General features: G+C 43.4%; 2 protein-coding genes across 5 annotated transcripts in view; one reads left to right on the top strand and one right to left on the bottom strand.

The window, feature by feature from the left end:
* LOC308314396 (ELKS/Rab6-interacting/CAST family member 1-like) overlaps positions 1-23,442 on the top strand; it is a 31,701-nt gene extending 8,259 nt beyond the window's left edge. For 3 of the 4 annotated variants that reach the window (XM_080762018.1, XM_080762020.1, XM_080762021.1), the window contains 12 exons: positions 1,862-2,029; positions 2,462-2,599; positions 4,678-4,818; positions 11,130-11,270; positions 11,484-11,677; positions 12,297-12,432; positions 12,604-12,735; positions 13,526-13,686; positions 14,048-14,195; positions 15,980-16,075; positions 18,260-18,445; positions 20,445-23,442. In XM_080762018.1, coding sequence (XP_080618144.1) covers positions 1,862-2,029; positions 2,462-2,599; positions 4,678-4,818; positions 11,130-11,270; positions 11,484-11,677; positions 12,297-12,432; positions 12,604-12,735; positions 13,526-13,686; positions 14,048-14,195; positions 15,980-16,075; positions 18,260-18,445; positions 20,445-20,582 — 1,779 coding nt within the window. In that variant the 3' untranslated portion in view covers positions 20,583-23,442. The remainder of the gene's footprint in view (positions 1-1,861; positions 2,030-2,461; positions 2,600-4,677; positions 4,819-11,129; positions 11,271-11,483; positions 11,678-12,296; positions 12,433-12,603; positions 12,736-13,525; positions 13,687-14,047; positions 14,196-15,979; positions 16,076-18,259; positions 18,446-20,444) is intronic. The other variant, XM_080762019.1, reaches the window with a different exon arrangement.
* Positions 23,443-24,354: 912 nt separating this feature from the next.
* Positions 24,355-27,059, bottom strand: LOC308314059 (F-box/LRR-repeat protein 14-like). Its single transcript, XM_080761452.1, has one exon. It carries the CDS (start codon positions 26,404-26,406, stop codon positions 25,195-25,197), a length of 1,212 nt encoding a protein of 403 aa, XP_080617578.1. The 5' UTR covers positions 26,407-27,059; the 3' UTR covers positions 24,355-25,194.
* Between the last annotated feature and the right edge of the window lie 683 nt (positions 27,060-27,742).

A 27,742-nucleotide genomic window follows, 5' to 3' on the forward strand; every position in this document is an offset into this window, starting at 1 on the left:
GAATGGATGGACCAAAGGAGACGTTCCCAGCTCCATTATGTTTTGGTATAGGAATATTGTTAAAATAATACCCACATTTCACTGATTTTGTCCCCCCCTATGATAGCCCCCCTATTATCTATTTTTCAGGTTTTTTGTGCAAAGTCGTGATGAAATATTAAAGAAAAGCACCTCAATTTTGCCATGTATTGCTATACTTAAATATATTTTGGTGAGAAATATTGTTCATGGAATATTGGGTAAAATATACCCGTGTTTAGTGACAGTGTGACAAAAAGGTGGTTTAGTGTTAAATGGTGCATTTACGGTATATAGCGCCTTTATCCAAGGCGCTTTACATAGATTGTGCATTACATTCACCCATTCACACACACATTCATACACTGATGGCGGCGGAAACCATGCAAGGCACCGCCACCAACCAGCACATCAGAAGCAATTAGGAGTTCAGTGTCTTGCTCAAGTACACTTTGACACTAACTCTGGGGGAGCGCGGGTTCGAACTGGCAACCTTGCGGTTTCCATCCGGCCACTCTACCCCTGAGCCACTGCCGCCCCAGGGTTAAGAAAAGGGTTAAGAAACTACAACAACAACAAAATGTAATCCCATATTCAACCAGGAAAGTACATTTTTAACACAGACCCCACATACTCGTACTTCGAGGCTGCTGAGTTGCTTCACTAGAAGTGTGGACTGTGGATATCCATGGTTCCCCCAGCTTCCTCTTGATTGTTGTTGAAATTAGTTATTTGGGAGGGAGTGGGACATTCCAAGTCAGTACTCCCACACCTCTAGATTGATAGTGTGGAATTCCCACTATGTCCAGAATTGTTATTGTTGAAGTCAGCGTGCCATAGGCCTATTTCGTCCTTGATAATGGTCCTTGGGTATTAACTGTTATGACATCCTGAAAATTGCATGATATCGGAAAATGTTGTCATTCTCTCTGCCAGGCCAAAGGCGTTGCTGAGTGTGTGTGTGTGCGTGTGTGTGTGTGTGTGTGTGTGTGTGTGTGTGTGTGAGAAAGATCTGATGCTCCGTAAAACAGCACATTGGCCTGTTTAGTGCCACCAGGAGGCTTATTTTTGTAGTCCTACAGATTTTGTCCAAACATTACACAAATCAGTACATATTATCTCTATAGTCATGTCATCATGTCATGGCTAAGATCAACTTCTACTACCTGGCCTAGCAGAGATCTGAGGAGCACATTCTTCTAGATATTATTGTTTCCGATACAGCTGATAATATGGCACTTCAGTAGGGGTGGTTTGACGGGTTATGTAAACCATTCTGATGAGCTTAGTGCACTGCTGTACCCTGCCCTTTCTGTCTAAATACTTTCTGAAAAACGTCCTTAGGAAAAATTAATGGGAAATTCTCTCCGGGCCGCTCGTCGGGCGGGACTGCAAAGCTCCATAGTCTCTGCTACACCTTCGGTCTGGTGGAGACAGCTGATATAATCTGCTATATTAACTATTTTAATCTGAAGGCTGTTACCGAAACGCCGCCGCGTAAAATATGAGAATTGCATCTGAGCCAGTCTTGCATCGTTTATTTTGGAGTGCCGCTTTTTCCACTTTGGAGTTATGCTATATTCATTGACTATATTTATATGACGTGTGACAAAGTATAAAATAATGCTTAAGTGCTTAAACTATGTGTTGATAAATATATTTAAAAAGTATTAAAAATAACCTGCGCTTCTCGGTTATTTCATTAATCGAAAATGTCATAGATCGCTAAGAAAATAATCGATAGTTTCAGCCCTAGACCACGCATCGCACATCAAACCATTATCCCAGGCGTTTTTGGGGCCCTCCTTCTCAGCCCTAATGCTCTCTGCCCTCTCCTGGCCAGGTGGATGCCCTGCGCCTGCGCTTGGAGGAGAAGGAGACCACTCTGAACAAGAAGAGCAAGCAGATCCAGGAGCAGTCCGAGGAGAAAGGCACGCTCAACGGGGAGATCCATGACCTCAAGGACATGCTGGAGGTCAAGGAGCGCAAGGTGAACGTGCTCCAGAAGAAGGTGAGGCAGATAGGCCTGTCACAATTATTACATAATCGTGATTATCGTAGATGGTCGCAATTATTCTTGCATAATTGTCATCGTTTCCATGTTGAAACATTTAAAGAAATATCAAAAATAGCGTTGTGACGTGTTGTAAGCTTGTAGATCAACTATACTATAAGTAAGATCACTTATACTATAAGTAAAGAAAGAAAAATGATTAAATGTGTCGGTGATTTCTTTGTATATTTAAGTTGTTTGTCATATCTGCATTTTGTGATTACGAAACAGAAATACAAATTGTAATGTTCCAATGTTCAATGCAAAGAAGTAAATGTTTTCAGTGGGATCTCGTGGTGCGTTTTATTGCATGAAGTCATGCAGACATCCATCAATCTGTGTTGATTGTCCGACGGTGGCTTTGTGTGCTGCTGTTTTGGTCTCTTCCAGATAGAGAACCTCCAGGAGCAGTTGAGAGACAAGGAGAAGCAGATGAGCAACCTGAAAGATAGAGTCAAATCTCTGCAGACGGACACCTCTAACACGGACACTGCTCTGACCACCCTGGAGGAGTCCCTCGCAGAGAAGGTGTGTGTGTGCGTGCGCGTGCATGTATATTTTACTAAGCCTTTATTTAACCAGGTACGTTTCATCTCTTTTTTGGGTGGAGCAAGGGGTAACGTAACGTTCTAGCCCACCATCGCTGAGACTACTACTGTTTTGAATCTGTGGTGCATCTGGCTTGGCTGGACGTTATCACAAAACGTAATTAGCTGTGTTTTCTATGGGTTGGTGAAGAGTGCCTGTCAGCACGGTTGTTGTTTAACTATAAAGAATAGCATGTTCCTCTGCATGTGTAATAATAATAATAATAGCTCAAATTTATATAGCGCTTTTCGAAGTACCCAAATCGCTTTACATAAGAACACTAGGAACAGACTTCCTTACTTCGTACTTACTTACTGCCCTGCCTACTTAATGCCCTGCCTACTTAATGCCCTTTATGCTGGCTGGCATGTACTGTAGGGCAGCAACAAAGGATCTCCACTTCAGTCTGTCCTGGGCCAGCGTCTTTATAGATCCCCAGGTGTCCTACGCCATGTGTTCTTGGGTCGGCCTTTTTTGCGTTTGCCATCTGGTGTTGGTTTGGTGTTGGTGCTTTACTGGGCGTTGTTGTGTTTCTGGCCTTGCTGAGTCTGCTTGTGATGTCGCTACCTGTGCCTCCATCATGACTGACTATGCTGCCTAAATATGTGAAATGCTCTATGTTTATTCCGTCTATGTGTACTGGTGGGGGGTCTGGGATGTTGAGCACCATCAGCTCTGTCTTCTGGTTGATCTTCAGGCCTACTTGCTTTGCAAATGTGTTCAGACGACTTGTTTTCTCTTGCAACTGTTGGTGTGTGTGGGAGAACAGAGCCAAGTCATCTGCACAGTCGAGATCTTCCAATTGTGAGAAGAGGGTCCTTCTGATGCCTCTTGGTATGTCTTCGGTGGTTCTTCTCAGTCTATGACCAGGTTGAAGAGTAGGGCAGACATAACAAATTTGTACAATAGCACATTTGAGTTGCCAATGTGCGTTTGTCTGTGTTTTATCTGTGCAAACATACATTTTGTTGACTAAGACTAAAATACAAAGGTTTTTGATATTTAGTCGACTAAGACTAAACCATTTCAGAAGACTAAATAGGACTGTTTTCCAAACACAGGATATGATATGTTATTACCCAAAGTGCCACAGACAGTCCATAGCAGGGGCGTCCTCCTCCCTGAGCCTGACCGCATACCTGAGTGGGACTGGGTCACGTTACAATCCGTTTATACCTTCAGAAATGTGGGTGAGGATGATAAAGTCCTCACAGGGTCGGGTGGAAGGGGAAAGGGTTTCATTGACTAAGCCCACGACACCTCAAGAGGATTCAACAGCAACACCTGGCGTCCCAGGTGTGCCCCCCTCTGCCTTATCCCCTTCTAACCTCACTCCCCTTGATGTCATCTTGGACTTGGGCGTTATTTCGGAGCCCAGCTGTTGTCTTTCCTCCTGATCCAGAGCCACTAGCTTGCTCTTTCAGCAGCACTGGATAGGGCTTTGATGGTTTGACGTTGGGCCTGGCCTCGGATTCCCATGCCCTTGAGGAGACTGGTAGTTGACCTGCCCATGAAGCCTCTGCATCCCACTTCCTAAACTGTTGTTTAGCATCCGCTGCCATCTTGGAATATCAAAGCTTCTTGCGCTCATAGGCTTCGCCCACATTATCTTCCCAGGGCACTGTGAGCTCTATGATGTAGACGCTTCGAATTGAAGTATATAATGTATATAACGATGCAATGTGACATTTTACATTTCACACAATTCTTGCATAATTGTCAATCGTTTCCATGTTGAAAAATGTCCATGCATTTAAAAAATAATCTACAAGCTTCGCAACTGTATATACGTTCCCCATTTTCAACAGTTTTATTATTCTTTGATACTTGCTTTGGCAATGTATAATTTAAAGCTCCTTTGAATTGAATTGAGATGTCCCGGAGGGAGGTTAATTACTCTAACATTTGCTGTCCTGGAGGGAGGTTAGTTACTTTAACATTTGCTGTCCTGGAGGGAGGTTAGTTATTTGCGGTGACGGCGTGTATAATCGTCCCCCCCCCCCCCCTCTCTATCTCAGGAGCGCATCATTGAGCGTTTGAAGGACCAGCGAGACAGAGACGATCGTGAGAAGTCGGAGGAGATTGACTCCAGCAAGAAAGAACTGAAGGAGCTGAAGGAGAGACTGAGCACAATACAGGGAGACCTGTCAGACAAAGAGGTGAGATTCATGTGCAGTCTTGTATGTTAAATATATGCCCTGTGCCTTTAAGACGGTGCTTTTAAGACAGGAGGCCTAGTTCAGTTAATTAGTTGAGGGCACACAGGTGTGTTGAGTAGGTAGCAGACTGCTGGTGTAGTTCAATTCAGAGGCGTATTCTCCATTGGGCCACCCGGGCCCTGGCCCAGTCTATTTAGAGCTGGCCCAGTCTAACTTCTGCAAACCTAGCCTACATTGGCAGCCCTTCACCTCCTGTGCATGCAAATATCTGTTGGTAGCGAACCACAGCAAGCCGCCTTTATTAAATGGTCCCCCATAGAGCACCGAAGTCTGACGTCACTTTCAGTAGAGGGCGCCAATACACAGGTTCATGTATTTCTTTATATGCATTGTAATCTCCATAGGGAGATTTCAGGTCGCTTCATATAAGAACTGTGTTTGAAAAATAAACCGACCACCAACTTTCTGTCAAGGAAGTGGCTGCGCGTCGTTAATGATGTCCATTCATATTTAATACAGCCAGTTTCTGGAGAAAATAGAATTAATGTGGCCGCAAAAGCCTTGAAACTACATATGAAGGCAATGTCGCTGCTAATATACGTCACGTCCAGCTGTCAGCACATTGCGTTCCTGAGATTCCTCGTTGACGTAAGCTCAGCTGGTGGTGACTCGACTCGTACTAACCATGAAACATTAAATATCAATAAAATAAAAAAATAAAATAAACGTAATTGACATTCAGTTGCAGCCACCCGTCTACCCGGAAATGTAGTCTATGGGTTGTTTGAGTAGTTTCTAACGCTTATTTTGTTACTCTTTGGGTATATTTGTACATTTCCACCTTCAGTCGATGCTTCATATCCATATGAGTGAAAAGGCTGGCGTTATCGGTTTATTTTTCAAACACAGTTCTTATATGAGGTGATCTAAAATCCCCCTATGGAGATTACAATGCAAATAAAAAGTACACAAACCTGTGGATTGACGCCCTCTACTTGCAGTGACGTCAGGACTTCGGTGCTATATTAGTGTGTGTGTCTGCACAGTCAATACTTTAATCCACGCCTGGTTCAATTAGTCAGTTCTCAGTTGGAAAGCAGCAGACGCATTTCTCTTCTCTCCAGTGGTGTTTATTTTACCTGTTCCAGTTTGGCCTTTTGGAGGCATCTCTGGTACGTTGTGTTTATGGTTTGATCTTATTTGAGATGTGTGTATTTTGTGAAGAATGTACATTGCATTTTCTAACATTTAACTACTGTTTTCAGCCCTTGTATGTTTTGTATAATGAAGAACACTGTACAACCAGCATAGTATTTGCCGTAGTATTTTCCTGTATGGATACATAATGCCTACTTGAATGTGTTATTGTATGCCAGCTAACTTGGAGTTTATTCTTTTATTTTCTACATGCTTTACATTGTGTTTATTGTATTGAAGTACATTGGCTCATTGTAAATTATGTTCTTTGCAGTTTTTACCCTACCTTGGATGTCACATTAAACAAGTGAAGACTTCATACAGTGTGATTATTGAAGGAGGAGTTATCTGCCTATCTGTCTGTGCAGGGCGCATTGGGGTGACAGAACAGTAAAAACAGACTAACAGAGCTTCCTATCCAGTTGATCTACAACAAAATCTACAGACATCATGGATGGAGAAAAGACACCGTCAGTAAAACGTGGTATTTCACAGGCATCTCGCTCATCCAGAAGCTCCTGCCGCTCATTTGCAGCAGCGGCCACCGCTCGAGCTGAGGCTGAAGTAGCCAAAGCCAAGTTTAGATATGCTGAAAAGGAGATGCAGCTCAAGATGGAGAAGGCACGTCTGGATCAAGAGAGAGCATCCTCAGAGGCACGCCTAGAAAAGGAGAAGGCATGTGTAGATGCACGCTTGGAAATGTTAAATACCGAAAGTGCTGCAGCAGCAGCAGTAGCCAAGGCCGACGCCCTAGCAGCAGCTCTGGATGACATGGAGGTATACTCGGAGGCAAAGCCTAAAACAAACAAACCTAAACTTCTGCTTGCATCATCAGCTCGCAAAAGTCTAGGTTAATGCACAACAAACTGTGAAATGTGGTCTCTTTCTAACATCATCCCGGTGCCTAAAGCTGGAGACCTTTGACAGCCAGACAACTACCGAGGCATCAGCCTGACGTGTATCATCGCGAAGGTTTACAACCGAATTATACTAAACAGGATAAGGCATGCCATCGGTCCTCACCTGAGGGAGAACCAAAATGGCTTTCGAGAGGGGAGGACTACCATAGCGCAGATATTGTCACTATAAGGAGAATGATCGAGGAGGTGAAAAAGGATAACTTGACTGCTGTACTCTGCTTCATCGACTTCAAAAAGGCATTTGACTCGATCCACAGAGGTACGATAGTAAAGATCCTTGAGGCCTACGGTGTCCCTCCCAACTTACTCCGGGCAATAGAGACCATGGCCCTCATTTATCAACGTGATTTACAACCAAAAATGGGCGTTCACTGGAATTTCCCGCATCTATCATTCCAACGTGACTTTGAAGTACGCCACGCCAAAATTCAGTAGCATTGTCTGAACTGCTGACAGGCATCTAAAGTTATGTATTCATTCCTAATAGCTATAAAACTAATAAATAATACATGTGAAAAAATATATACCGTATATTTTGTAAAGGCATACATTGACGATGTGTAATATGAAATTGGTAGGATATTTCCAACTGTACAAGCAATTAAAACCGCGCAATTAAAAACATAACATGTTAAGTTAGATGCTTAATCCAGCAGTGCTTTACTGGCTCTGTTAAAACATGCGAGCGCATGTGTGCGATAAATAATCCCTGTCATTAAATAACATTTTGATTTTAGAATAAAGTCACAATGACATGCATATATCCTGCCTATTTGCAATAATACAGGCTAAGTTGGGTGCTTAATCGTTCACCTAATTAAATTAGTGCTTTAACATTCAGATAAATTGCAGGTCCAGATCATCAGACCTACAGTAGGCTGAACGCTTATGCGAGAGCATTTTCGGGAATAGGGACTGGCGGGTGGTGGCACCGCTGTTTCGGCATTTCGCGATTTCAACCGTGACATTTTTATCAAAGCTGCAACCAAATTTACGCCAGGATCAGCTGTTTTGGATCACTTGATAAATGCCGTGCCGACATGACATGACCCACGCTTGAATTTAAGGCAGAATTTACACTCCATTGATAAATGAGGGCCCATGTATGCAGGAACAAGGGCCAAGGTGGTGACCCCAGACGGCAACAATGAGTTTGACATGCGGGCTGGGGTAATGCAAGGAAACACCCTAGCCCCCTTCCTCTACATCATAGTCCTGTATTATGCACTCAGGAAAGCCATCAGTAGAAGAGAGCAGGATCAATGTGTAACAAGCACAGGAACTCCTGAGAGTGGAATCCGAGTGTGCCAAGGTGGGCCTTAGGATAACTGCCAAGAAAACTGAGGTTATCACCTATAACATCTCACCGGAACATCCACCTCTGACAACAGGAGGCAAGGACTTCAAGTACCTGGGCTCATGGGTCAACTCAACCGAGCAAGTGAGGAAGGCACTTGCATGGAGGGCCCTGAATGGCATGACCAGTGTATGGAATTCCAACCTCCCCATAACTCGGTTTATTCTATGCAACGGTAGAGTCTGTCCTATATGGCAGTGAATGCTGGACCCTGAAGCCAACCCCGCAGAAGTCTCTGGACGGGTGCTACACCAGAATGTTGCGTGCAGTGCAAACATCAGCAGGAGTGTACATGTTACCAACAATACCCTGTATGAGGGAATATCAAGGGTGAGCCCCTCGCCTCTTCTGAAGAACATGACGGGGAGAAGAACGACACTGCGTCAGCCATGTGTACGGAGGTCTGTGGCAGCAATATTGTCTGCAAAACATGTTCAACGTCAATTCTTGTTCAAATGTAACCTTCTGGTCACCAGGAGAAAGCAGTCAAAGTCTATGCCATCTTGGATGACCTGAGTAACCGGTCCTTAGTGCGACCAGAGTTTTTCACTCTTTTCAACCTAGACAGTCCAAGTTCTCCTCACAGCCTAAAAACCTGCACTGGTCTTATAAAGACATGCGGCAGATGAGCAAATTTAGTCTTTAGACAGCAACGTCACAATTCCCTTACCCATGCTGATAGAGTGCAGCGATATTCCTGACGATTGGTCTGGAATTCCTACACCACAAGCTGCTCGTCATCACCCACACCTAATAACATATTGCAGAGGAAATCCCAGAACTTGATCACAAGGCACCCTTCATGTTGCTGATTGGCAGAGATGTTATAAGAGCACATAAGGTGAGAAACCTGTTAAATGGACCACTTGAAGCTCCATACACCCAGAAGGTGGACTTAAACTGGGTTATAGTGGGAAACGTCTGCCTGAGCAAGATTCAGGAGCCCACCAACACCAAAGTCTTCCTCACAAGAACCTTAGATTAGAAGATGATAATCAGTCAGTCAAGCCATGTTCTGATACTTACCAAGTGAAAGAACTTCGTTGACAACAAGCCTCCAGAGTTGAGCACCACAGTCCCAGAGAGCAGAACTTCAGTCCCATCACTGAGTGACTGTCCTTCAAAGTCACACTCAAAACCAGTAACTCCGGCCAGCCTCCCAGGAGGAGATGGTCACTCTCGTCATGAGACCCACTCATGAGCTCAAGGAGCCTTCTGCACAGTTGCTTGAGGAGAAAGAATGGCTTCTTCAGCCACTCAAACTCTGAGAACACTAAGGTCAAGGCAAAGAAAGAGAACCAGAGGCCCAGGGAACATCAGTGGGGAGAAGCCTTCTACTGTGATGGGAACCAAGCCCACGTCCAGTGTGTGACCACCAGTCCTGTCCCAGGGGGTGGTCCTGCGGACTCTATTCCGTAGTCCCAGCTTCTCTTCCAGGAAGATCAAGATCACAGTTGTGAACAGAAAGAGAAAGAAGTTGTTCTCAGACCTGTAACTGAACATAATGTTTCACCTCTCCTTTGAGTTGCATTGGACAGTTATGAGTACTTATCTTAGTTAAAGTTATGGTGTTATCTGGAAATACCAGACGGGGAGTGTGCTGTCTTGTGTATATTAAATATGTTCTGTGCCTTTACTTACAGAACATATTTAGTACTAAGTACTTTTAAGACAGGAGGCCTATTTAATTAGTTGAGTAGTGTGTTGAGTATGTAGCATCATGCTGGTGTAGTTCAATTAGTCAGTTCTTCTACTCTCACCTATGGTCATGAAGTGCGGGTAATGACCGAAAGAATAAGGTCACGAATACAAGCGGCCACAATTAGTTAGGTGGCTGGCATCTTCCTTAGAGATAGGGTGAGAAGTTCAGTCACACGAGAGAGACTCGGAGTAGAGTCACTGCTTCTTCGCCTGGAAAGGTTAGGATGGTTAGGATGCCTCTCAGGACGTCTCCCTAGGGAGGTCCTTGAGGCACGTCCCACCCCCCGGGAAGACCCCCAGGCAGACCAAGGCGCAGATGGAGGGATCAACTCACTGGCCTTGGAACACCTTGGGATCCCCCAGGACGAAGTTACTAATGTTGCTCTGGAAAGGAATGTCTGGAGCTCTGGTGGAGATGTTGCCCCAGCAACCTGACTATGAATAAGCGGTTGAAGATGGATGGATGGATGGATGGAGTTCTCAGTTGGAAAGCAGCAGACACACAGTGCATTTCTCTTCTCTCCAGTGGTGTTTGTTTGACCTGTTCCAGTTTGGCCTTTTGGAGGCATCTCTGGTACGTTGTGTTTATGGTTGGATCTTATTTCAGATGTGTGTATTTTGTGAAGAATGTGCATTGCATTTTCTAGCATTTAACTACTGTTTGTATAATGAAGATGAAGACATAAAGTAATACCTACTTGAATGTGCTATTGTATGCCAGCTAAATTGGAGTTTAATATTTTATTTGTATGCTTTACATTGTGTTTATTGTATTGAAGTACATTGGCTCATTGTAAATTATGTTCTTTGCTGTTTTTATCCTACCTTGGATGTCACATTAAACAAGTGAAGACTTCATTCAGTGTGATTATTGAAGGAGGAGTTATCTGCCTGTCAGTCTGTGCAGGGCGCATAGGGGTGACAGAACATGACGTGCAGAAAACACACTATCCTATTTATATAGCCAGTGTCTGGTGTTGGAAATAAAGTTTTATTCCCCCAGTCCCAAAGGTTTTATTCTGAGTCATGCTGCATGCCTACACATTATTATATATTATATAATGATATGATTATTTTTTCAATCTATTTTCATGTCTCGTTCTTGGTTAATTCTGTGTTTGTCTGTCCATGCCCAGACCTCTCTGTTGGACCTCAAAGAGCACGCCTCATCACTAGCCTCCTCCGGCCTGAAAAAAGACTCCAAGTTGAAGAGTCTAGAGATCAGCTTGGAGCAGAAGAAGGAGGAGTGTCTCAAACTGGAGAACCAAGTCAAGCGGGTAAATAAATATATTGTCCCATCTCTGATTCTGATCCTATTCTTTATGAATTGAATACACAGGACCACAATGTAAAATAAGCCCTGAGGGCTTTTTGCGTTATCCTTTTAGCACCATTGTGTAAGCGTACCACTGTACCATTTGCAAACTGTTAATAAAGTACGGTATTCAATCTATAAATCAATTCCTCATCTGCTAATGCCTGCCCGTCAGGCTCAGAATGCAACCCTGGAGGCCAAGGCCAACACAGAGCTGACGGAGCGCATTGCCACTCTGGAGCAGGAGGTGGCTCGTCACAAGGAGGACTCTGGGAAGGCTCAGGCTGAGGTGGATCGCCTGCTGGACATTCTCCGGGAGATGGAGAATGAGAAGAATGACAAAGACAAGAAGATCGGCGAGCTTGAGAAGTATGTCTGGGGGTGTGTGGGACGGGTACCGATGTTGGTTTGAGTGCATACAGCGCCCCTCCCTGTGTTTGGATGTACACTTACACCTGTCAATCATGTGCGCTGTGAGCAGAGACGCCGCAGAACCCCTCCAGTAGAGCTGTGACATCTGTTCTGTTCTCTCTTCTCCTCATCCTTTATTGTCTCCTCGCTTTCCTTTGTGCCTGAATCTTTTTCTCTCTCCTCCCTTCTTGTCTTTGCACTTGGAAATCTATCACCTCAACAGTCAGGCCTCCAGGTTAGTACTTTATGCTCTCTTCTCTTTCCCTTTCTCTTTTACCATTGTGTCCTCGTTTGTGTCTCCAGAGTACAAATCCTTCACTTTGCTGCATTCCTTCACTTCCTTTTCCTTCCTTTCGCATCCTCCATCACCTCTCCTCTGCATCGTATCATGAGCTATAAACCTCTGCCTGCCACAGCCTCCCGACCATGTCTCTCACCCCATTTTAATTCCTCCACGCACTATTCTCACTGATTCTTAGTTGGACCTGTGTCACCGATAACGGGGCCTTGGCCTTGTAGGTTGGCGCCTCTCCGGTCTAATGCTGTACTCATGTTACCCCTGTTGCTGTGACTGCAGGACGATGAAGGACCAATCAAAGAAGGTGGCATCCCTAAAACACAAGGAGCAGGTGGAGAAGAGCAGGAATGCCCGGCTGGTGGAGGAGGCCAGGAAGAGGGAGGACAATATGTCAGAGAACTCTCAACAAGTCAAGGTGATGAGGCGTGTGTGTGGGGGCTCAGTTCTTAGCTGGTACGGATGCTGCTATGGCGCTCACCTCACATTTGACAGCACACCCGCATCCAGTACATCTTTTGACAGTCTTTCAGTCCGTTCGTCCTTCCTTCCTTTGTGTCCTTGTATAACGTTTTCGTTGTATTTTTAGGACAACATTCGTCAGAAGTCGGAACGTATCGAGGAGCTGGAGGAGGCTCTGAGAGAGAGCGTGCAGATCACGGCCGAGAGGGAGATGGTGCTGGCGCAGGAGGAGGCAGCAAGGTCACAGCAGGAAAGACAGGTATGTGCCTCTTGAAGACGGTCCCAAGACACAAACGGACAACACACGTTTACATTCACGTGCCAAGATTCTCTAAATTCTTTCTTCCTTCTCATCTCGGTTTGCCATCGTGTGATTTCTCGTCCTTTCTTTCTGCGCTTACTCTCTCTCTTCCGGCTTTCTCAGCTTTAGTTTTTTCTATCTTGTCACTTTCTTTTTCTCTCTCTCTCTCTGCTACACACTGCCTCTCAGAAAAAACCAATGCATGAGTCCATCCACGCCCACTTACAGTGGTCTAAGGTACGAGCCCAGGTTACCACCTCCTCATTGTGTTTGATCCCCCGCCTTCCCCATCTGTGATCAACAAACAAAACCCCTTTAAGTGCAGCCATATTTACCTGCTGTTTACTTTATAAAAAGAAACAACTTTTATTATGCGTGTAAACTTAAGATTGTGCGTCCAAAATATTGCATTCATTATTCACCCGCTCCTTTGTGCGTTCAATTTACATCGTGGCCCACCACTCATGTATGGATTCGAAGCAGTGTTGTGTTCTTTGAAGTAAATACCAGGTAAATAAAAAGGAAATGATAAAAATTTAATTCTACATTTTATTTGTACGTCTTGCTACCTGTGTCAGAGCTGCCCCCACTCTTCCCCAATAGTCCTTCTTACCTATGTCAACTTAAGTCCACGGCAGTCAGTAAACTCATTCGATGGTCAATGCTGGCTGCATTCTTCTCAGATTCATTCAGCTCAAGAAGCTCTCTTTACTCTCTACTCTGTCTTTGTGTGTGGGGGTGTGTCCAGATGGAGGAGTTGTTGGGGGCCATGGAGAAGGTGAAGCAGGAGCTGGAGTCCATGCGGGCCAAGCTGTCCTCCACCCAGCAGTCTCTGTGTGAGAAGGAGGCTCACCTCACCACCCTGAGGCAGGAGCGGAGAAAACACCTGGAGGAAGTCCTGGAGATGAAGTAAGAGACACAAGCTCTCTTAGAAGTACACACACATTAACGTCCTCAGTTGTTATTTAGCTCTTGGGAGTGTCAAATTGGAGCTTAAGAACTTACCCAAACGGGTCCATTTGGTTCCACGCCATTTGGTTACACGCTCAAGAGTTAAATAAACAACTGGGACTTTTCCAGTGTACATCTGCGCAGCCCATTGATTTGCTCGCCTGCCGGTTCTGAAATGTCAGCCAATTACGGCCCTCCCCCGTTTGGTTTCCAGGGCACCTCGTCGCCTTGTCAATAATAAATGATAATCGAGCTATTTACAGTACCTGTGACGTTAAATGCCATGCATGTTTGCATGTGTTCTGTGCTCTCCTCACAGGCAGGAGGCGCTGTTGGCTGCCATCAGTGAGAAAGACGCCAACATTGCTCTGCTGGAGCTGTCCTCCTCCAAGAAGAAGAAGACCCAGGATGAGGTGGCCTTGTTGAAGAGAGAGAAGGACCGGCTGGTGCAGCAGCTTAAACAGCAGGTGATGAGGGGCTCTTTATTTGCTGCTTTTGCATAAGACCATAGGGCTCACTGCCTAGCAACAGAGGTCTGGCTAGCAGGTTACATTAATAATACATTACAAGGTTTGTTTATCGCCCACCAAAAAAAACGTACAAAAACGGACACTTGTTACCATCTAGTTCTGTAGTGTTTTGTGAAGATATCTTGTTTAAATTCTTGCAACACACTAACAATATTAACCCTGGTGTCCCTAAAATTGGAAGCATGTCCCCCTCAAAACAATAATAAAAAATCAGACACGTCTGATCTGAGGTGTGTGTGTGTGTGTGTGTGGGGTGGGGGGGGGGGGGGGGGGGGGCGTAACAGTGACCCTTGGTGGTGAAAAAACGCTATTTCAGTGCTCGGGCAGATGCATACAGACACACATTGCTGTGTGTAGGAGTGGCTTGCAGTCTGCTTGTAGACTGATTAGTTTCATCTGTAGATGGCGCTTAAATGAAAGATGGAGTGCCGTGATTTTTTCCCACACTAAAACATGATCATCAGTTCTTATTGTTATATAAGGAGGTATAATTTTTTTCAAAAAAGTGTACAGTATTAGCCTGGTTTGCCTGGTGGGTGGTGATGGGTGGTTTGATCCACCTGAACTGAAGCCGCACCCACAGCTGTAGTTGTATGATAAAGTGGGAGGGGTTAGGGCAGGGGCTGATAGTGTGGTGTCACTATAATTATTATTACTGTTTATTTCATTGGCCCGTTTGACTGTCAAGGGTTCAGCCTCCAGGAAGAAACCCTAAATATAAAGTTAATACACCATTGCACAAAAAATTAAGTACTGACACCTCACCTGACACATGAAAAACTGGAAAATTTTAAAAGATTGTGGCACTCTTTAAGTGTAGATGGCGCTTAAATAAAATAAAAAAGAGAAAAGAGATCTTGCATGGAAACATTATTATACAGAGCAGAGCTGCTAGGCATGATGGTCTACTTTACATAAAACCAGTTTGTGTGGAAGGGGAGAGACTATTTACATCCTCAAGTGGCCTGACTGTTGACGAGGATGGTTTTTTCTGCATATGCTTTCAAGACGGTTTGAATAATGCATTTCACCAGAGTAGTCTTGCTCACCTTTGACTGTGAAAGGAAATGACAGTGACAACTGTTTAAACCAGAGGTTTCCAACCACCGGTACGCGGACCGGTGCCGGTCCGCGGGACACGTGCCACTGGTACCGTTCATGTATGCTCTGCCGGCAGCAGCAGCTGTAGGCTATTTTGTCAAGATCGCGCTAATGAAACCAAACGCTACACGGTGACGGTACAGGATTATTATTTCATGTCAAAACGAAAAGATTATGTTATCCAGGTAAAGTAGTGGCCTAATGCCTAATGTGTCACTCTGCATGTTTAACTAAGATTCCCAGCAATTTATGAAAAAGCCATGAGCCTAATCCTTTTTTTTTAAATAAATCATACTATCATTGTTGATAATGATATAACGCCATTTAGGTCAATGATATAAAAATAATAGGCCTATAGCAACCTATTTAAGGGCCAGTCAACTGTCTTCCATTAGAACGTTTTTGGTACGATGACGCGCGACCCCCCACCGGTCCGTGAACATTTTATGAACTATCAGCCGGTCCATGACAATATAAAGGTTGGGAACCCCTGATTTAAACCACTGTGATCTTCCAGAGCAACGGCTGCTATTCATTTTGAAACCCTTTTCATCCGGATTCGGTCACTGACGTCTTGGGTTTCGTCTCTGTTTTCCTCTTCTCCCCCCGTGCGCCTCCAGACTCAGAACCGCATGAAGCTAATGGCAGATAACTACGAGGATGACCACCTGAAGACCACCCCAGACCAGACCAATCACAAGCCCTCTCCTGATCAGGTAGCTTTTCACTCTTTCTGTCCATTTTGCTTGGATGGATTTGCCAACTCACTATAACAGGCTTCTGTCCGATTTCAATTACTTCTGTCACATAGGTGACTAATTAACATGATAACAACTTAGGACTAATTTATATTTTTAATAAGGTTTCAGTATTTTTAAGTAGGGTCTTTGATAACACAGGTGAACCGCAATCTCCTCTCTAACAGATCTACAAGTCTACGTTTTGAGCTGTTTGTTCCTGTCTTACTCTTGGCGTTGTATGCATTGCACACTAACCACATGTTCCTTCCTGATGCTGCGACTGGCTTCACCTGTGCCCAACAGGATGATGAGGAGGGTATTTGGGCATAGCCAAGCTTTTGCCTGCCCCCTCTCTCTCTCTCAGCTGTTTTGTTCGTAAGGGTGAGCACGTATGACAGCCAGACTCGTCAAACCATCCTTCATTGTTTGGTCCACGGCATGCCTACTCATCTTTCCATTCATTTGCGTTTGTTTTGCCGTTGTGTATTGCGTGTGTTTGTGTTGGATGTGGGTGTTCGTGCTTGTGTGTTCATTTGGCATTTCTGAGAGCAAAGCACAGCCATCAAGGACGTTAAAACCATGCAACCACTTGTCCACTTGTCTACACCATGCAACACTGTCTTAATCTTATTACTGTTTTTAAAACCCTATATACTTATCTGACCGGAGTCCCCCAGGGTTCTGTACTAGATCCGTGAATATTTGTAGCCCTCTTTATCAAATCTCTTTGCTGAAAAACGAATCTACAAGTGCGTTGTGAAATTGTAGATATACTATTTTTTGTCAAACTCCCATGAATAGGCATGTTGGGGTTCAAGTGGTTAATGGCTTGTGTGGAAGGGATCCTCGCAGGTTGCATGTGCAGTGTGCACCCACACATTCAGAGTGAGATGACTTTGTGCCCGGCTCAGTGTGTGTCTGCAAAAGCATATACTGACACGGTATAGATCAGTGGGTTTCAAACATTTTGTGCCCAAGGCACACCAAAGTGCAAGTGAAAATCTCAAGGCATACCTATATTCATATCTACAGTATGCAAAATAGCCTCTATAACACACTTTTATCAATCATATAACTCTGTTTATTTCTATCTACAACACACGTGTGGTGAATGTCACATGTGGAAATTTACGAAATGTCAGTTTACAGAAATGTGGTAAATGTGAAGCATAATTCCGATTTGTGTTTGTGGAAGGTCAGTTTGAGTAGCATGGTGTTGAGACCAGAGACTGTCCATGCATGTTTGTTTGTGTGATGTGAATACCATTTCAGTCGTGTTGAATATGATCCAGTGTTTGTGTTTTTGTGTAAGTGGGGTTTTCTTTCTTCTTGTTGAACGACTGGTAATCCATCCAGTGGTTCAATTCAATACCCTGAGTCTAGATCATTGATGTTTAAAGGGTCAGGACACCGCCCCCCTCGTCATTTATTTGATCTGAATTGAGAAATGAAAAGAAACATAAAATGCAGGCGTGGCTATCGTTGTGCGGGGATGGGGCGGGGTGGGAGTCGAGTGTGCAGCATATCATTCTTTTCTGAAACGACGCCACACTGTTGTTTCAGCGTGTCTTCGACACTACAAAACACTACATTTGAAGAAACTACTTGTGAAACACTAAATTTGACTTCTGCTAGACGAGCGAGAGAGAAGTGATGTATTCCCATGCTTTTGTTCTTGCTTAATGTAAGTCGCTCTGGATTAAGAGCGTCTGCTAAATGCCTAAATTGTAAAATTGAAGTGTGTTCTGTTCAGAAAACGGCTTGAAGTGGACAGCAGTGGTGTATGTAAACTGTGCGTCTGCTCAGCGTAGCACGTGAAACACACATAAATATGTGTGCGCCAAATATTTATTTTCACCCAGAAACCGGGAAATAGGCTAGCTACAGAAACGGCAGAATGGTCTTAAATCAGAAGCCTATGAGCAAACTGTACTGTCATTGCTCCCTATCACAAAGGACACAAAAGATTACCTATGTTAAAATCTAAGAAAAGGTGATTTTGGGTGTCCTGTCCCTTTAATCTAATTATTTTATTTTTGTCTTTCTTTTTATCTCAATCCCTGATTTCCTTATTTTCTACGTCCTAATCCTTACTCTGATTCTCACTTCCCATTGCTCTCTCTCTACCCACCCTTCTTACCCACCCCGCCGAACCCACAGATGATCCCCCCTCTTCTAGCCCTGTCCCAGAACCGCAGTAAGCTCAAGCTCTACATCGCCCACCTGACTGACCTCTGCCACGATCGTGACCCCAGCATTCTCAGCCAGCTGACCGCACCCTCTCACTATGACGACAGCGAGCCTCCAGCCTGGGAGGAGGAACTTCAGAAGATGACTCTTGAACAGGTATTGGAGGCGAATGCACTTTTCCTCCCCGAAATTACACACACACAATCTGTGACACACGCAGAATTGCCTCTACCATGAGCGGACTGCATTAATACTTTCTGTGCTGCTAAAGTAAATCCCAGTTGCCAATGTCACCATCCGCATCCACTTTAAGAGAAGGATTTTGCCCATCCCCACACACGCACTAGGCACACACACTCTGCTATCATTGGCGTAAGCACACACGGTAACCTGTCGTCAGAAATGAATGTCTGAGTGACGCGCTACAAAGTTACAAATTAGATCCAAACTTTGGATGGATCCGTGGGGCTCAACCATTATACAGTATACACGGAGTATACGGAGGGGCGGGGGCGTATGAGTATTTTTGTACCTGGCGCAAAATCAGTTAAGCATTAGCCTTCCAATCCACCATACTACTTGTATTATTTCCCACCACGGAGAGTAGCATCAGACTATCCAGCATGCGTATATCCACCTCGGCGGACAGTCAAGACGGGCAGCGACTGTAGGTCAATCACAGGCAGGCTCGGACGCAAACGAGATTCACGCGGTGGTGATTAGAGATGGGTATATCGTTAGGATTTTTGTGAGTCCGGTTCCGGTTCTGCTTATCGATTCCGGTTCTTAACGGTTCCCTATTTCGGTTCCAAAATGGTATAAAATAACTTAAATAAGAGGTCAAATGTTTATTTAACAAAAAAGCTCAATGTCAATTTAAGACATTTATAATGAATAGTGTAACATCCTCACCTATAGTGATTATTTTAAATATAATATAGGCCTATCTATTCTGTATTTACCCACGGCAGTGTTGCAGGCTACTTATCTTACTACTAACTACTGACGATAACAAATAAAAGCATGTCTGAGACAAACACACACAAATTAGCATCGCAAATGGGGGGGGGGGGGCAGCACATTTACGGCCGATAAGTGTGAACGGATTTGCTGACGTGCGAATGGCGGGATCATTGAAAACAAAGGCGTCCTGCATGCTGTGTTTTGCATGCACATGGGCTGCCAGAGTAGTCTATCATTTGTTGTTTTTCTTGTTTTTTTGCCACCTCTCTTCGAAGTTAGACTGCAAGCTCTAAACTGACTGGGCCTCTGAACCCTACGCCGCGATATCTCTCTCTCACACACACGGGCGCGCATTCGAGGTGGGTTGATGATGATTCAATGCTGTGCAGCGCACATGCATGATCATGCAGTGAGGCAACTCGGGCAGCAGGGCACAATATTCCTGTCCCCTCTTTTAAAAGTTTCCTCCCATAAACTTCACTTGAAAATGAAGTTTAAGAAACTTTAATAATTGTGTTGCTTCAATGCTTCTTTGCACCGCGCGTCTCTCTGTCTCTACACTCCTCGACAACTCTATGCAGAGAAATAGCTCCACCTCTGCAAGCCACAAGCCCACAACGCGTCGCTGATGCAACACGGTGTAGGCTTGTAGATCAGCTCTGTTCCCTGCGCTGCGGGTAGAAAATAAATAAATAGCGTGTGACCGCGTGTGGGAACCGATAGAGAGAACCGAAATTTTATTATTGTAATGGGTACCCGGGACCCAAGCACGTTCGGTTCGGTTCGTGCTTCCCTCTGGACTTTATTTCTAATGAAGGGTACAGGCTTTAGTTTAGACATACTATTGGTCTGACTGTCACCGCAAGCACGGGAGCAGCACATGTGCATCCCTCTAATGAAGTACTGTCACCTCATACACATGAAAAACTGGAATAATACAAAGATACGGCACTCCATCTTTAAGGTTGGGTTTTAGGCATATGACTTTTTTTATGCCACTCGGCCAACTTGGTGATAAAAAACAGTATTTTGGCAAAAGGACTTTACAGAGGCGCGTCGTCTCTAGAACGAGAGGCACTACCGAACGCCGCTAGAGCCGACTTGGCGCTGTTTGAGTTATGTACTGATAGAATCGTAAATAATAATAATAATTCTACTAGTCTGAACTGACACGCTCTCTGCCCTCTCCTAGCTGGAGCGTGAGCTGGAGGTGTGTGAGAGGGAGAGCGGAGAGCTGCAGGAGTATGCCAACTGTGTACTGCAGCAGATCGCCGACTACTGCCCCGATATCCTGGAGCAGGTCGTCAATGCCCTGGAGGAGTCATGCTGATGTCCGACCTCTGATAATAAATGTAAAGAAAACCCACACACACACCAGCCCCCACTATGTTCTTATCAACACCGAACCCTCGTCTTCAAACCCCTCCACATGGGGTGGGGTGCTTCGTAGGGAAGCCCTATATACTGGGATATAATGGGAGGGTCTCTCATGACATAAGTACTCTTCTGTCCCATATACCTTATGTCTACATTGTTCAGTGTAGAGCCAGACCGATGTATCGGTTTAGCCGATATATGCAGCCGATTTTAACCACTTTTAACCTGGTGTCCCTATTTTGGCCATGTCATTATAGCCAAACATAATAAAAACGTTAAAATAGACTATCTACAAGCTCACAAATTATGTTGCAACGCAATGCATTGTGAGCTTGTAGATCAGCCTTTCAAAAAATATATTATTTTGCGTATAAATGTAATATTCTCAAATGGAAACAATTTAGGTTGATTAGATTGATTAGAAAATGTTGAACTTTTTGGCAATATATCAGTCAAAACAGTGGTAATCAGTGGTTTTACGACTCTCCAAAGTCGGGATCAGCATTGGACACAAAAATCTGGAATCGGTCAGGCTCTAGTGTAGTGCTTCATTTAGAGATTACTAGCCTTCAGGTACAGCAAAAACTGTGTTCTGTGTCTGTGCTTCTGTGGTCCTTAACTTGTTCTAACAAACTGGTTTAGTTCAAGAAGGGGAAAAAAACTGGGTCAGTTGCATTCCTTATTTGGGGCAGGAAAGCACTTTTCTGTCTGGGTGGAATGTGGGAAACGTCTGCTTTCTGGGCAGACAGGAAGGGAGAAATGCTCCTGTGGGCGAGTAGTGTGGAGGCATGTACTGTAGATACATTTTTGTATTATCTTTTTTTGCCAGTGTTTCCAATGTAGTGGGTAGGGACCCAATGGCTGTATTATTGCCAAGTTGTTGTTTCTTCTTGCTGGTAGATTGAGACTGGCTAGAAATAATCGCAACGGATGGAAATCACTGATTAAAACCAAAAAATAAAGGGTGCATGTTCTAATATTTCCTTTCACAGATTAGAGTTGTGGATCTGTAAGGATTCTTTGGCTCTAGCCTCTAGGTGAGTTTCATTGCATTTTCTGCGGTTGGGTTACAGGCATAAAATGGGGATTTGTACAGAATTTCTGGCAGTGGATCCTCGCCTGAACTTTGACATAATTCTCCCGTTTGGATCAATATTTAATGTGGGAAGCTCTTAGTTTCACACAAATAGTTCTCAATCTAGGATGAGACTGGAAGCGAGAGAGAGAGAAGAGCTTAATCTTGGTAAACGTTGATTTTTTTTGATGGTTTGCACACAATGTTTACTTGGTATGCAATGTTATTTCTTTTCAGAATGTTCTAGTGGCCTTGGAGCAGTACTGGACCTAATGTTGGGGATATTTAGTCCTCTGTACTATTGGTGCTAAGGCAATTTTCAATCTGACCCATTGACCATCCAGTCTCATCCAAAGTTTCTATAGATGTTAGTTAAAGCCCACATTATTTTGCTTCTGAATGATTCACTGAAAATGTATTTTATTTTTTATTTCAGGGCTGAGGTTTTTGATTAATGATATTGCATCACATTCAAAGGAAGAGTCACTTTTCAGTGGATTTTGACTTTTTAGATCAGTTTGTAAATAAATCGACAAATAACACATACAATGACTCAATAAAGGTAACTAGTGGAAGATGTTGTGCATTCTTTAAAAAAATATATGAGAAGTTCAAAGCAGTGCAGTTGTCTTTTGTGTCTAATTTTGTCTTTAAGACAAAATGTGTGTGTGACGGTACTGCCATAACTTGCGGAAAGTCATGTTCTATAGATAGAGAGATAAATATTATATATATATAAATATACATATATATATAAAAATATGTTTACCATATTGATATGCATTGAATGTTTGCACAGAATTTTGGAGAGCATGCTGCTCTGAACAAAATGGACGTGAAGTTCATGTCCTCTGAGAAAAAAACTGAGGGATGAAATGTGTCAAAAAAGCAAACTTTTTTTAAGTGTCAAAATGTGTGAATTGCAAATGTTTTCAAACCGTGACTGTGTGATGGGAGAGTACTTCACTTGTGTTTATTTCTAATAGTAATTTTTATATAAGTCCACCACATAGTGATGTAAATGTATTAATCATTTCAAGTATTTTTTTTTGGTGTGTTCGTGTGGGTGCTGCAATTACAAAAATGTTTTCTCTTTTTCATGCAGACAAAAATAAGTCTCCGACCATGGTCCTCTAGCCTAATCAGTACTAGTAACCTACACATTTTTAATTTGCTTACAACCATATGGGTCTCTCAAAGCTGATACTTTTGTTTTTGTTTGAACAAAAACTACTCAGTTCTCACTTGGAAATCATCATTGAATGACCAACAGTAGCTGGTAACTGGACATTCACAAAACCAAGTTGGAAACTGTCTTTTGCATTCTGCATTCTCATTTGGCCTCCGGTTAGTCACCTTGTTGGAATAGAGATCGCATCTTTCTCTTCTAGTCCATTCTTTTAAATAACTAATCTTTCACTAGAAAAAATGGATTTTCAAAGTGTTGAGTTCCCTTACTTTGGCCTGTGTATCCCTGCCCTTGCCTTAATGTCTTGTCATCTGTTTTTAATCGTTCCTTTCAATTCTTCATTCAGGAGCACAGAGCTGATTAAGGGGCTTCTATCATGTTCACTGTAATCATTTTTCTTACTTTTCTTTTGCATTTGTAAAAGAAATGTACTGCCTTCTGTCTGTTTGTGTTAATAAGAAACAAACTGTGTAAAAAGAAAGCAAAACAGATGTTTGTGAGTATTTGCATTTTGTATGTATGTAAATAAATATATCTATCAGTCTTGAATGATTATCAATTTAAAGTTAATGTGCATATTGTGTTTGGGCACAAAACATACAAGTTATAAGCTTTATAAAAACAAGCACCCTATGTTGAATGTTAACATAAGAAAACGACTGAATATTAGTCTAATTTGCTGCTTTAAACAGACAATTGCTTATGCATAACCTGGTGACCACTGTACTGTACTAAGGTTTTCATGTTGCAGTCACGATGAGCCGCTACATAAGGTTTGTAAGTTCCAAGAGCTGGATGGACCAGGCAATGTACGTACATCTGTACAATATTTGTTTATTCTGAGTGAAGTGTAACTTATCCAACATGGGTATTATCACCCTGTCCAGACGGCCTTACATGTTCTGGTCTGCTGTTTCCACTAGTTGCACTTTACATAATAATTTTGACCCCATGTAATTATCTTCATCAATATCACATGGATTAAATATATATACCGGTATATCACAACTAAACATTTTGTCAGGCTAAGTCCTTAAATCTGCAATTTGTTTAATAGCATGAGGAAATGTGTGGAAATGTTTGGGTTTATGCAAGATACTTTTGAACATGTTGCTAGTTAACAGTTCGAATAATCTTTCATCTTAAAATAACTAACCTAATGGTTCCATAGAAGACAACATTAGTTGTGGTGGCAGCCTTTAATCCATGTCCATGATAAAGTAATTTGTGCTTTCAAGTTTTGCACATTACATTTGCTTTAAAACGAATTAGTCCTGCAGAAACTGCAGTTTGAAATTATTGCAACATAACCAAGTAGTTTATCGATCTATAAAATGAAATTCGATTTGTTCTCACTTCTCAAATATTTTCTATTCTAGAATTGAGGATCATCCTCTAACTTCCGCTAAATTTGCTGATACAAATGGGACAATGACCACAAAATATTGAAACATAGTTGCCATCTTTATTCATAAATATCACTACAGTATGAATATAAACAATTTTAAATTACTGCTTTAACTCAAAACAGTCCAATACTATATCCTTGGAAGCTTCTCAGGAGAGAAGACCGGTGTACTGTTAGCAGGTATTGCATATAGACTTGGTAACTATGCTTAGTTGAAGTCATGTTGACATTGACAATAGCCTGTGATCAGAGATTAGCATACTGTAATATGATATGGCATTTCCTCAGGAATAAGAAAGTGACAGCCAACTAAAATAGGTAAAAGAAAAAGAAAAGCAATCATCTCACTTCAATTTGAAGTACAATGTTTTGGACAAGTCATTCATTACAAAAAATATTTATTACATAAGCAAAAATACATCGGCCAAAGAAATCTTTTTCTATCAAAATTGTCCATCCAAGGTACTCCAGACTTTTTTGTGTGGGAAGTGTTAAAATGACTAGCTATTATTTTGCAATGACATTTTCTGAAATATCAAAACCTCCATTGGTAAATCATGTGATTTGAGTTTCCAAGGCAGTAGGCACTCCTGTTTTGTTGATGAGTGAGGTAGCTAGCTAATGAGTACTTTACATAGGCCTAGGTGATACAAAGTACAGTAAGTACAGCAATTGAGAGCACAAGAATGAAAACTGTATGGGATTAAGGAGTGGAATACTGCAGTGAAGCTGAATACTCAAAACTCCAATATTCCAGTGATTAATGTTGATTCCCCTCTCCTAGTTTAGTCACAGTATAGTAGGCAAAGGTAACAATGGATATATAAACAGTCCATCTCAGTATATGAGTGAACATTATAAACAATGATGACACTTAAGCCTAAGGAGAGCGTTCACCGAACTCGCTCACTCTCAGTCATCTGCCATAGTCCCAAATTTAACACTTTAAGGCACGGGAGTTGTGTTATCCTCTCCAGGCCTCTCTTGGTGATCTTGGTACAACCATACAAGTCAATCCCGGTCAACTGTGTCAGGTGGTCAGCAATCAATTCCAGACCCTTGTCTGTGATTCTGACACATTGGCCGATGTTGAGGGTCTTTAGTTCATGCATCTGGCGAACCATCCTGTTAATTCCATCATCGCTTATGTGGCAGGAGCAAAGGGAAAGGGACTTGAGCTGATACAGTCCTTGGGCAATGTAAGCTAGGCTCTGGTCCCCAACCTTATCACAGAAGGACACATCTAGTCCAGAGAGCTGAAGAGAGCCCATTGCCAGATGCATTATCCCAGTGTCACTGATGTTGTCACAGGAGCGCAGGTTCAGACTGCACAAGTGGGTCATGTGTGAAAGGTGGATCATACCGGCATCCGAAATACCCCCGCAAAAGCTGAGGTTGAGCACTTTTAGCTTGCTTAGGCCCTTTGAGACGTGTTTGAGGGACAAGTCTGTCAGTTTCTGGCAATCCTGCAACGTCAGCTGCTCCAGGGACAAGCAGCCTTCCGCAGCACTCCGGGTCATCCCAGAGAGGTGACCGATGCCAACATCAGACACATGCCGGCAGCTGCGCAGGTTAAGGCTTTTCAGTCTGTGCAAGCCCCAGGCAATGAGCAACAGGCCTGTGTTTGTGATATTGCTGCATCCTCCCAGTTCAAGCACCTCCAGGTTTTTTAGATACTGAGCAATCCGGCCCAAACTAGAGTCAGTGATCTGTTTGCAAAGGCTAAGATTCAGAACCCGCAAGGATGGAATGTCCTGCACAAAGGCATGCCCAAGTCCGTTGTCTGTGAGGTTGAAGCATCCACATAGGTTAAGGCTTTCAATGTGTGGCATCCCCTGTATCACGTAGCTAAGACTTCGCCTTAGGCTGAGAATCTGAACTTTTTTTATCCCCCTCGTCTGAAGACTTGGGAACAGGGACGGGTTGGCTCTCCGAAGATGGAGCTTAGCTTCCACCCCCCTCCATACAGACTTGTGGTAGGACGCGTCTCTCCAGGCCGCGCACACTTGGGCCACTCTTCCTTTGTCCTTAACGTCGAGATAGCTGAAAATGATAGCCAAAATCTCCGGGAAAAGGCAGGATATGTGCGTCTCCATTTCAAACATGACTGCAGACTGGGTGGTCTCTGCCGTCGTGGTGGTAGCAAGCACGATATTGTCGTGGCTAGCCTCGCCAAAACTGTCCTGCCGAGGTTGCTTGGCTGGCTAAGGTGGGGAACGAAAGCTAACGTTAGCTAGCATACGAGCGAGCTAACTAGCTAGCTTTGCTAGTTAGCTACTGCGATAACATTACACACAAAAACAAAACAAAAAGAAAACGCCCATGCCAATGTAGCGTAACCTACCGATGCACTTTGATCAACTGACGCCGCAAAGAGCGGGGTTTCGTGCAAAGTCCTGCGTTATAAATCCTTAATGCGGGGAATTCCGACTTATCAAAGGCGGTCGCGATATTTAGCTAGCAAGCTGGCTAACTAGGCTAATGCTGTTACGTTGCCAAACTTGCGAGCTTCAAAAGCCAAAGGACCTCCCCCTCCAAGCCAGCCCAGAGCGAACAGAGTCCGACCCGATCACTTCAAGTCATTTCAAACTACTTCCATCGAGTTAATCCATTTTCAAAGTCACAATCGTTTAACTTGTCTTCTATCGGCAATACGATCGATGATGGTATTCAGGTTAAGCCAGGTAAAATAGTAACGATAGCGTCCAAGAAGTGTTGTTCAGTACTAGCGCCACTACTAGTAGCTCCCCCTTTTCACCAGCAGCTCTTCACAATTCAATAAAGGTAGGCTACATCCCATAGGTTGGAGGGTCCGTCGCGCTGTGATTGGCTAGGTGGGTATCAGACAACCGTTGAATCTGGCACTAACCTCGCGTCACCAGGCTTTCCACCTCCCACCTCGGAGGGAAAATCTGGCACTGTTTTAGTGTTTTTAGACCAGAGCCGACACTCGAATGACTGTGTGGTCGTTGTTTTGGCATTAATTGAAGCAGCCTGCGTCTCGCTGCTCTTTGGCACTATTATTCTGAAAATGTAACCATTTCCAATCCAATTTTATCCACCACATAGCAACATCCCAGTTTCGATTACAATGAATAAGCACTATAGTTTGCCTAATTTAATTTGCTTTACGACTAGTCACTTTAAACCTATTTTACTTATACTTAACTATATTTAGACAGATTAGTGTGTGTGTGTGTGTGTGTGTGTGTGTGTGTGTGTGTGTGTGTGTGTGTGTGTGTGTGTGACTAGCCTATAGTGTAATTAATATATGATATGCCTACAACGTGTTTGTTTTAACGGGACAATGTATTTGATCATCTTGACAGTTACATAAACCAGTTTGAAGAGAATAATATTCGTAGACCGTGTGGAAGTGTAAGCTGCATCTTTTCAGACAAGTAAGTAGGCCTAAGTATTGTCACTATTGTGTGTTTATAC

Source organism: Protomyctophum bolini, assembly GCF_963924005.1.
Source record: "Protomyctophum bolini genome assembly, chromosome: 4".
In the NCBI taxonomy this organism is placed as follows: domain Eukaryota; kingdom Metazoa; phylum Chordata; class Actinopteri; order Myctophiformes; family Myctophidae; genus Protomyctophum; species Protomyctophum bolini.